Source organism: Phoenix dactylifera, chromosome 5 (assembly GCF_009389715.1).
Source record: "Phoenix dactylifera cultivar Barhee BC4 chromosome 5, palm_55x_up_171113_PBpolish2nd_filt_p, whole genome shotgun sequence".
Classification (NCBI taxonomy): domain Eukaryota; kingdom Viridiplantae; phylum Streptophyta; class Magnoliopsida; order Arecales; family Arecaceae; genus Phoenix; species Phoenix dactylifera.
In genome coordinates, this window is record NC_052396.1 from 14,773,407 (window position 1) to 14,783,393 (window position 9,987).

General features: G+C 42.8%; 1 protein-coding gene across 1 annotated transcript; it reads right to left on the reverse strand.

The window, feature by feature from the left end:
* Positions 1 to 1,652: 1,652 nt before the first annotated feature.
* LOC103706611 (4-coumarate--CoA ligase-like 4) lies at positions 1,653 to 2,383 on the reverse strand. Its single transcript, XM_008790762.3, has one exon. It carries the CDS (start codon positions 2,320 to 2,322, stop codon positions 1,678 to 1,680), a length of 645 nt encoding a protein of 214 aa, XP_008788984.2. The 5' UTR covers positions 2,323 to 2,383; the 3' UTR covers positions 1,653 to 1,677.
* Positions 2,384 to 9,987: the final 7,604 nt, after the last annotated feature.

Here is a 9,987-nt window from a genome sequence, read left to right on the forward strand (position 1 = left end):
CCTAATGGGTCTTTTGCGTCCTAATATAAGTATCATTATGGTCTAAAGGTCTTACTTTAGGTTGGATCAGGAAAGCATTGAGGTTATAATAATCATGATTTGACGGAATTTTAGTGCTTTCCCATCTATGGTTCCATGAAAATGTGGACTATTCTGTTTTTGGAAAGTCTGTAGTTATCTTTTGTTAGGAAAGTGAATAGTTTTAATGTATGTTATATGATAGACAAACGTTATTCTAGGGTTGTTCTAGTGTCATAAATATAGGTTCATGGGGAGTGATGAATTAGGTATGTTTATGCATTGTATTAAATAAAGTAGGTCTTTTGTGGAGGTTCTTTTTTTCTCCCTTGGTATCCCTTTACTCTCTATTCTTTTTTTGGTCTTCTATTGTTATCATATCTAAACTTGATATTAAGGGATTGTATTAAGGTTCGATGAATTGGTACTGAAGGGCATATCAGCTGGCAATCGGTTCAGCACGATATGAGTTCTATCGTGTCATTTTGGGGTATAGCAACATAGAGAGAGCCGGAGAGGGAGAAAGAGGGGGGAGAGAGAGAAATGAGGACTAAGGGAAGCCTTAACACTAGAAAGAGAGAGAGAGAAAAAAATTTATCGAAATGTATGCCCCGCCAAGGGGGAGATGGGAGGGTGGGTGGGTGGCTAGGGAGCAAACTGGATCTATCTCATTTTAATGGCGTGAACCATGCTGAACTTCGATCGATCCAGTACCGTATGCTTTGAACCAGCCAATTCGGCACAGTTTGATGTTGTAGTGAAAACAATTATTCCCCTTCACAGAATAAAGAAGCATTGATATTTTTTTCAATACATTCTTTTCTTCTAGGTTGAATATGGAAGGGGTTTGCTAAAGAAGTTGATCTATACACATTATTTGTTAACAAATACACTCCATGTATGTGACTGGATAAAACGGGAAACATGTGAAGTATTTGGTGCATCTTTTTGGATATAAGTAAACTAGTAAAATTTGTACGATATTCCAATTTATTTAAATGATTATTCATCCATCCTTCTTACACATACTTTTACCAGCAAGTTCGTTTAACCATGGCTGTTACTGAATTCTATTTGAAATATAAGGCATCATATAAATGGATTTGGTGTCATGACCATCAGTTGAAAATCTAGCCGTAGACCAAACCAATTTGGTAATGTTTTAGGTGTTAATTTTATCTTCATAGATTTAGTGATGTATGTAAATTATTGAAGTACATTATCTACTTTAGGGGTGTTTGAATGCAAGGCGTGGGTATGAGCAGATTGAGCAACAATAGGTAGGGTCAAGCGAGAGTATGGAAATGAATCGATGAAGCTTTTGCCATACATAGTTAGATTCAGAGATGTTGGGACTATCGACTGAACCACCTGCCTCGGATTGCGTCCGATCACTATTCTATCCTGTTGAGTACCCTTAGAGTTGGGCACTGGGCCGGGCCGCCCACGGCCCGGGCCGTGCCTGGCACGGCCCGCTAGCTACAGTACCGGGCCGTGCCTGGCACGGCCCATTTAAGGGGGCCGTGCTGGGTCACGGGTTTCTGGCCCGCGGGCCGAGCCCGGCACGGCCCGCTTCGGGCCTGGGCCGGCACGGCCCGCTCTTGGCCCGCTTCGGGCCTGGGCCAGCACGGCCCATAAGGGCCTGGTCCCGGTGGGTCGCTACCAGCCTACCACGCCTTTGCTGGTCCCGGTGGTCCCGGAGGAGTACAGGAGCGTCGCCGTGTCGTCCTGGCTCACCAGCTCCCGCCGGCGTCGGAGATCGGGCTCGATCGCCTTCAGTTCCTCGATCGTGTAGCGGATGCGGCCATCGTCGCCGGCGATCCGGCGGTCCTCGAGGAGGACGATGGGGAAATCGCGGTCGCGGGGGAGTTTTCCGACGAGGGGGCGGGTGGCGAAAGCCAGGATCGGGTCGCAGTCGGAGATTTGCTTGGCGATTTCTTGCGGGGTGTTTAGGGGGTTGGTGGTGGTGAGGACGGCGCCGAGGGACATGACGGCGAGGGAGACGACGGGGAAGTGGATGGAGTTGGGGGAGAGGAGGAGGACGACGTGGCCCTTGCGGACGGAGAGGCGGGAGGCGAGGGCGGCGACGGAGCGCCAGAGGGCGGGGTAGGAGACGCGGCGGCCGGAGGCGGCGTCGATGAAGGCGGTGGTGCCGGAGTGGCGGAGGGAGGAGAGGAAGGTGGTGACGTCGAGGTGGGGGTCGGAGGGGAGGGGGACGGGCTTGCGCTTGCTGTAGAAGATGGAGTTGGAGGGGCAAAAGCCGCTCCGAGGGTCCACCGGTAGTCCGTCCGTTCGGTGTGCCATCGCCGGAAGCTGGTGATTTCCCTCTCGTTTCTCCGGCAGTGGAGTGAGGAGGGGAGAGAATTTTAACTTTGGCGCTGGGCCGTTTGCGCCCGAGACGGGCCGTGCCTGGCACGGCCCGTCTCGTGCCATGCCCGGCCCGGCCCGCCAATAGACGGGCCTGGGGCCGGGCCGGGCTTCCGTTCTGTGCTGAACGGGCCGTGCCCGGCACGGCCCGTTTAGACCTCGGGCCCGGTGGGCCTGGGCCGGGCCGGCCCGGCACGGCCCGATGCCCAAGTCTAAGTACCCTGGTCTTTACTCCTTACTGTAGTCTGTTTTGCTTTGAGAAGATATGGCTTTCCTATTCTTGGTCATGGGATATTGTGCAGGATGCGTGGCTGCGAGTGCAAGGGATGCAATGTACAGGGTAACCTGCAAGTTGGAGATACCAAATGTTGATTACGTAGGTGGAACAGAGAAGAGGTAGGAAACATCTTTAGAAGGGTGGAGGAGGTAGAAGCCTCTATAGCCGATCTCCAGTCGTGAGAAGAATGGATAGGGGACTTGTCTAAAGTAGAATAGGGGAGCTCAGGGTGCGACTTTCTATGTACCACTCGCTCTTTCGACGGCAAGAGACTTTCTAAAGACAGATCGAGGATACAGTAGATTATGGAGGGAGACTGGAACACTAGATTCATTCACCAATCGACTATTATCCAGAGACAGAGGAACATGATAAAGAACATCAAGGATGGCAGTGGGCAACTGACAGATGACTCTGATGTCATCAGAGGGGTGTTGAAAGATTTCTTCAAATCTAGGTGGATGGACTTGTCAGGCAGCAGGAGGCCGCCTAGTGGACTGCCACCGCTGCTGAGGGTCTCAGAGGAGGAGAATGCAGGGTTGGTCAACTCGATTACCGCCTCGGAGGTCTAGGAGGCTTTCTGGTCCTTGGCCGAGCGTAAGGCCCCAAGGCCGGTGGCTTCCTTTCTATCTTCTTTAGGAGATACTAGCACATTATCAACTAGGATGCGATTGCAGTAATTCGGCTTTTCTTCACTCATGCAAGGATGCCTCAATATTGGAAGTGGACCAACATCTCTCTGATCCCGAAGAGGTAGGGTTCCTCGGAGCCGAGCCATTATCGACCTATCAGCATGTGGACTACTATGTACAAAGCTACCGCGAAGATCCTAGTGAGAAAGTTGAGGGGCATCCTACCCAGACTCATCAATCCTGAGCAGGGGGCCTTTGTAGGCGGCTGTAGCATTACCGACAATGTTCTTATTTTTCAAGAATCCATGTTTGACCTATAGAGAGCTTCGGGTTGGAGGAGCCTGATGGGCATCAAACTTGATATGGAGAAAGCCTACAACAGAATGAGTTGGAGCTTCTTGACCTACTTCTTGGGGAGCTTTGGATTCGACTAGGTGTGGATTAGGTAGATTTTGGGGTGCATCCAAGCTCCCTCCTTTGCTATTATAGTGGATGGCACCCCTATAGAGATTTTTGAGTCCTCTATTGGCCTGTGGCAAGGATATCCGCTCTCGCCTCTCTTGTTCGTCATTTGTGTGGATGCACTGTCTAGAGCGCTCCGATATGCCTCTAAGACTTAGGCAATGGAGGCCTACAAGCCGGTGGCGGGCTCCTTCTAGATTTTGCATCTACTATTCACGGACAACTACTTGCTACTAGCCCGCACAACGCAATAGACAACATAGGCTATTAGGAGGATTTTAGAGTATTGTAGGGCTTCTAGGTAACAGCTCATACTGGCTTAGTCAGCTTTCTGCTTTAGCTCGAAAATCAAGCAGCGGCTAATGACCATGATCATGGAGGTGTTGGGTGTGGGTGAGCAGAGGCACCATGAGGTATCTTGGGGTTTCTATTATTGGTCGTCGCCTTCACAGAGATGACTACATTACTATCAAATAGAGCATCAGGCAAAGGTTGGAGGGTTGGCAGGCGAGCTCTCTATCCATGATGGGTAGGGTCATCCTTGTTCGATTGGTTTTTAGGTCGATCCTGGTTTACTTGTTGTCCAATACCATTGTGCCATTAGTACCGCTAAGGTCACTAGAGCAACTGTTTGGGAGATTCATCTGGGGCAGCCGGGAGGGAATCTAAAAGTGATCGGTGGGTTCTAGCAGTGATTGCATACTGAAATTTTAAATTTTTTTTTGACTGCACCTGTTCGGGTTGCCACGTATCCCTTCACAAGGGGGATCAAGCCACATGTAGTTCTTTTAATTTAAAATCGCAGCAGAAAATATTGAATTAAACATTTTAATTCTAGCATGCATAAGAAATCAGATTTCAAAACATCACTACAAAACATATGATCGATATGCCGGAAGCGTTTAAACAATTATGCTAAATCATTTGCATGATTAATATCAGATCTGAAATGAGATTATTAAGTTCTAAACTTGACTAATCTATGATCCAACTAATCTTTGAATACCCATTGAATAGGTTCTGAAGATTACTCTGTGAAGAGCCCCTGAAGAGGCTTAACCCTCGAGGATTAGATCTTATCTAAATTAATGGTATCAGATTTATACCTTTGCAAAATCAGAATATAATGGATCAAATGCTCGAGCTTCACAGCCACACAATCGTCTGGCCTCCACGAGTAATCCACGCGAAGTTCCTAAAGAGATCCAATCCCGCGGAAGTGCTAGCTTGCGCAGAATTTCTTAAGGCTGAAATTTGATCTTCCTGAGACTATCAACCTTTGATCTGCATTCTTGGAAGAATTTGGAGGAATGGTTTATAGAGATTGAAGAAGACTTAGATTTGATCTAAAAGCTCTTATCAGGGATCCCTAACACTAATGGCGTGATGGACTTGGAGGAGGAAGAAGTCAGCTAGATTGAATGCAGAATTTTTTCATGCATGAACTAGGGTTCCTCTCTTTTCTTTTTTCTTTTTTCCTTCTTTTTTTCTTTTTCTCTTAATTTTGGCCACAAGCTGATGGAGGTCCTTTTAATGCCGCCCTTCACTCTTCTTCACATGCCAACCTTCCAATATTTTGGGAGGATTTTATGGAGTTTTGAATTCAAAATTCAAATGCTTGTTTCATGCGCCAACACATGATGAAGCTTGATCTAATCTAAACCATTCATCATGTCGCCATTTCCTTCTTTCAATTTCGAAATTTCCATGCCCACAATCAGATTAGAGGGCCATGAGGTGATTTTGTGGTGTTTAAATTCAAAATTCAAACTTAATTAGAAGTGAGATAAAGATAAGGATGACATATGCCATGAAGAGAGAATTTGATCTTATCCAATTCTTTTCATGAATTTATCTCTCCATTTCGCCCCATCTGATGATGAAGGAGGTCCCTGATGTGTGCCACATATCCTATGGCACCATTAAATGAATTAAATTAATTTTTTAATCATATTAAAAATCAATTCATGGCGCCATGCATGGATATGTGATATGTGGATTTCAAGATCCGAACAGTTTCAGATCAAACCGTTTAATTTAATTAAATCCTAACAATTAGGATTGTCCAATTATCTTGGGTTGAACCTAATCCAATTAGGTCAATCTCTAATTAAGCACAAATTTAATCTAATTTAATTTGATCAACCTAAGTCCTTTTGATTCAGACCTAATCCAATCAGGTCAAAAATCCTGATTGAGCCTAGAGTTGAATCCAATTCAATTTGGCTCATCCTTAGTCCAATTACTCAATCAAATTGAGTTTATTAGTAATCTAATTACTAATTAATTCTTCAATAATTACTTTAATTATTATATAAGATAATTTGCCAATCGAATTGATCAAATTATCCCTAAATGATTCTCAACCATCCATCAGCTATCTTGATCAATCAGGAAAATTCTATGCGTGTGACCTCATAGGTTCGAACCTAAGCTGATAGTACAGGAACGACTTCCTGCACTAATCGATGTGACCATCTAGCAATGGTACCCGACGTCCGGATTGGCCGATTATATGCGAAGCAAATATTTTGGAACCCTAGACTATGGTTACTGTATAATTCATCTCTTTGACTCCTAATGCCAGGATGACCTTAGAGTTCTGTCAACTCTGTAATCAGTGCATTCATGATCTGATTCAACTTTAGAAATCTTATGACTCCTCACAAGGATTATCCTAGCTAAGGTTTTGCTAAATTGAACGCAAAGTATTATCTCCTGTTTTCAGGAGGGGTCAATTCCATCTTGACTCACTCACTGATTTCGCAAATACTTGACTGCACCCAGTAACCTTCCATCCCAGAATTAGAAATTTTGCTAGTCCGGTACCAAAGTACAGTGAGTTGCTTGCTAATCACTATGGTGATCTCAGGTCTGAGGGATACTTATACCCATATCCACTTGGAACATCTCTCGACAGTAGAGTGTTTCAGAATTGGTCACGTTCAGTGAAATGTACTTCTACACTTCACCTGTGTGATATATCAATGTCTCCACACTCCTTGATTAAGAGAACAACCAACGTATATGTCTCACAATGATCTAATCTCGATAATGTTGTCGTCCTAGTAACAGTATATCATTTGGTCGCGAACAGATTTAAGGAATTGTAGATAAATCCGCCTTTATCATAAAATAAGTCCTAAGAACTTCATCATATAAGAGTTCATTTGAAGATGTTCAATAAAATGATGAATAATGCCAAATAACACATTAATTTGTCAATTCATTTACAAAATTCAATCATCAATATGTTGACGATTGACTTTTAGAATACAATCCCCAACAACTCCTACTTAGCCTAAAGCCAATCGGCACAGTATCTCATACCCATCTTCGACTTGTGTTCGTTGAACTCTTTGATACCGAGGACTTTGGTAAAACAGCTAGATTTTCTTTTGTGTCAATCTTCTGAAGATCAATATCACCTCGTTCGACGATCTTTCAAACAAGGTGGTAGCGACGTAGAATATACTTGGACCGCTGATGTGCTTTGGGTTCTCTTGCTTGAGCTATGGCTCCAGTGTTGTCACAAAATACAGGCACTGGACCATCAATGGAGGGTGTCACTCCAAGCTCGGTGATGAACTTCCGCAACCATACAGCTTCCTTGGCGGCATCAGATGCTGCGATGTATTCTGTTTCACATGTAGAATCTGTCACTGTATGCTGCTTGGAACTCTTCCAACAGATGGCCCCACCCTTAAGAGTAAAGATATATCCTGACACGCTCTTGCTATCATCTTGATCTGACTAAAAACTTGAATCGGTATATCCCTCAAGTTTTAAGTCAGAATCACCGTAGATAAGCCACTGGTCTTTAGTATTTCTCAAATACTTAAGGATGGTTTTTACAACCTTCCAGTGGTTGCTACCTAGATCAGACTGGTATCTGCTCACTACTCCTAGTGAGTATGCCACGTCTGGTCTAGTACATATTATGGCATACATTATAGATCCCATTACCGAAGCGTAAGAAATTCTATCCATACTCTCTCTTTCTTGAGGGGTTGTCGGACAATCCCTCTTAGAGAGGTTAATTCCATGGCTCGTCGGAAGATAGCCTTTCTTAGAATTAATCATACTGAATCTCTTCAGTAGAGTATCAATATATGTGGATTGGGATAATCCAAGCAATTTTTCTGGATCTATCTCTATAAATCTTCATCCCTAGGATGTAAGATGTTTTTTCCAAATCCTTCATGGCAAATTGAGATGATAGCCAAACTTTATTCTTTGTAATGCAGGAATGTCATTCCCAATTAAAAGAATGTCATCCACATACAAAACAAGAAATATAATAACTGAACCATTTGCCCATTTATAAATACAAGGTTCCTCTTCATTCTTAATGAAGCCATACGATTTGATCACTTTATCAAATCGTATGTTCCAACTCCGTAAAGCTTACTTTAATCCATAAATGAATTTTTGAAACTTGCATACTTTAGACTCATCTGCAGATGTAAAACCTTCATGTTGTATCATATACACTTTTTCTTCTAAATCTCCATTTAGAAAAGCGGTTTTAACATCCATCTGTCAGATCTCATAATCTAAGTGTGCTGCTATCGCAAGCATAATCCGAATAGATTGAGCATTGCCATAGGAGAAAACGTCTCATCATAGTCTATACCATAACGCTGACGATATCCTTTGGCAACCAGACGGGCTTTATAGGTCTCTACCTTTCCGTCTGCGCCCTGTTTTCTTTTGAAAATTTACTTACACCCTATAGGTTTAATCCCTTCGGATGGGTCAACTAATGTCCATACATCATTGACCTTCATGGATTCCATTTCAGATTGCATGACTCCAAGCCATTTATCAGAGTCATACCTCTGCATTGCATCCATATAAGTGATCGGAACCTTATCGTTTTCATCAAGTTCGACAGGATCCCCGTCCCAGACTAAGAAACTGTAGTATCTGTCTGGCTGACGTGGTACTCTACCTGATCGTCTTAATGGTACATCTAAGACAGGTTCGGGATCTGATCTAATCAAATCTGACTCAATAGGTTCAGTGGATGGTGTTGGATCTTCTACATGTTGAACTTCCCCAAGTTCTACATTAGAGCTTCTACTTCCTTCTCCAAGAATTTTTTTTTCTAAAAAAACAGTTCTATTGCTTACAAACAACTTTTGTTCTTCAGCAAGGTAGAAGTAATATCTTTTAGTTTTTTTAGGGTAACCGATAAAGAAACATTTGTCAGACTTGGCTTCAAGTTTGTCTGTTTTCAAACGTTTGACATAAGCTGGACACCCCTAAACCCTAAGGTGAGAAAGCACCGGTTTATGTCCCATCCACATCTCATGTGGTGTTTTATTAACAGATTTACTTGAAACCTTATTAAGTATATAACAAGCTGACTCAAGTGCATACTCCTAAAAGGATATGGACAGATCAGCAAACCCCATCATGGATCGAATCATGTCTAACAGAGTTCGATTTCTCCTTTCTGACACCATTATATTGTGGTGTACCTGGAGGAGTCCATTGGAAGAGAATTCCATTTTCTCCTAGATATGTCAAAAACTCACTGGAGAGGTATTCACCTCCTCGATCTGATCGATGAGTTTTAATACTCTTTCCAGTTTATTTTTCTACTTCATTACGATATAATTTGAACATTTCAAATGATTCAGATTTATATCTCATTAAATAGACATAACCATACTAGAAAGGTCGTCTGTAAACGTAATAAAATATGAATACTCATCTCTAGCATTTGTACTCATTGGCCCACATACATCAGAATGTACAAGGGTCAGTAAATCACTGGCTCGTTCATCTTTTTCGGTAAAAGGTGATTTGGTCATCTTACCAAGAAGACATAACTTGCAAGTTGTCAATGATTCACAATTATTAACATTGAGGATTTCCTCTTTATTTAACATATTCATCCTGTTCTTGTTAATATAATCTAGCCTATGATGCCAAAGGTAGACATCCGTGACATTATCTATTCTAGGGCGCTTACTTGACTTGCACATTATATTAACAGGTTGTGATAATATGTAAATCCCATTATTCAATTGTCCATGCATTACAGTAACACCATTCATAACGATATCACAGTAATTTTCTTTTGTTGAAATTTCATAACCGTTCTTGGCCAAAAAAGCCTACAGAAATTACATTCAATAGAAAAGAAGGACAAAAGTGACAGTCACTTAAGATTATTATTTGAGAATTGAATACAAATTTTAGAATTCCTAAAGCTAGAAT

What these genes read in the sequence shown, in the direction of transcription:
- LOC103706611 (XM_008790762.3), bottom strand. Translation starts at nt 2,322, where the DNA reads ATGGCACACCGAACGGACGGACTACCGGTGGACCCTCGGAGCGGCTTT.